Source organism: Aptenodytes forsteri, unplaced genomic scaffold, assembly GCF_000699145.1.
Source record: "Aptenodytes forsteri isolate BGI_AS27 unplaced genomic scaffold, ASM69914v1 Scaffold243, whole genome shotgun sequence".
In the NCBI taxonomy this organism is placed as follows: Eukaryota; Metazoa; Chordata; class Aves; order Sphenisciformes; family Spheniscidae; genus Aptenodytes; species Aptenodytes forsteri.
Genome location: NW_008795314.1, coordinates 664,801 through 665,397, shown reverse-complemented (window position 1 = coordinate 665,397; position 597 = coordinate 664,801). Strand labels below are relative to the sequence as shown.

Below are 597 nucleotides of genomic sequence, written 5' to 3'. Positions count from 1 at the left end.
GTGGCGGCGGCGGCTGCGGCCGGGCGGGAACCGGGAACCGGGAACCGGGAACCGGGAGCGGGCCCCGCCCCCGGAGCGGAGCGGAGCAGCCCGGCCCCGCGGGGGGGCGGGGGGGGGCATGAAACCTCCCGGCTCACACCCACCCGCCTCTGCCGCTGCGGGCGGGCCGGGCACGGGCATGGGCACGTACCGACCGACATCGCTATACGGGCACAGACACACACACGTATGTATATATACCTCCACATACATACACACTTACAGCACATCGGCATAGATACACATATACGTATGTACCTGTACGTATATCAAAAGCACAGACAGGCGTTGATATATAGGTATAACACATTGACGCATATATACACGTATATCTGTACATATATAAAAAATACATACATTGGCATATGTATTGGCATAAAACGCATATATAACAGAGGCACTGGTGCATATATATACATCATATATGAGGACAACGCAGGCATCGGGATATGGATATGGGTATAGATAGGCGTACTAAAAGGTCCCAGGCCCTGGCACGGCCGCAGGCACACACAGGTGTGTGTATAGGCGTGACTCTCGCCCCGCCTCTAGAGAAGC

The 597-nt window shown here is 55.8% G+C and overlaps 1 protein-coding gene across 1 annotated transcript in view; it reads left to right on the top strand.

Annotated features, from left to right (window-relative positions):
• The first annotated feature begins 178 nt into the window (after positions 1-178).
• GALK1 (galactokinase 1) overlaps positions 179-597 on the top strand; it is a 6,843-nt gene continuing 6,424 nt past the window's right edge. Inside the window, exon 1 of the mRNA XM_009279478.2 lies at positions 179-226. Within this exon, the coding sequence (XP_009277753.1) occupies positions 179-226 (48 nt within the window). The remainder of the gene's footprint in view (positions 227-597) is intronic.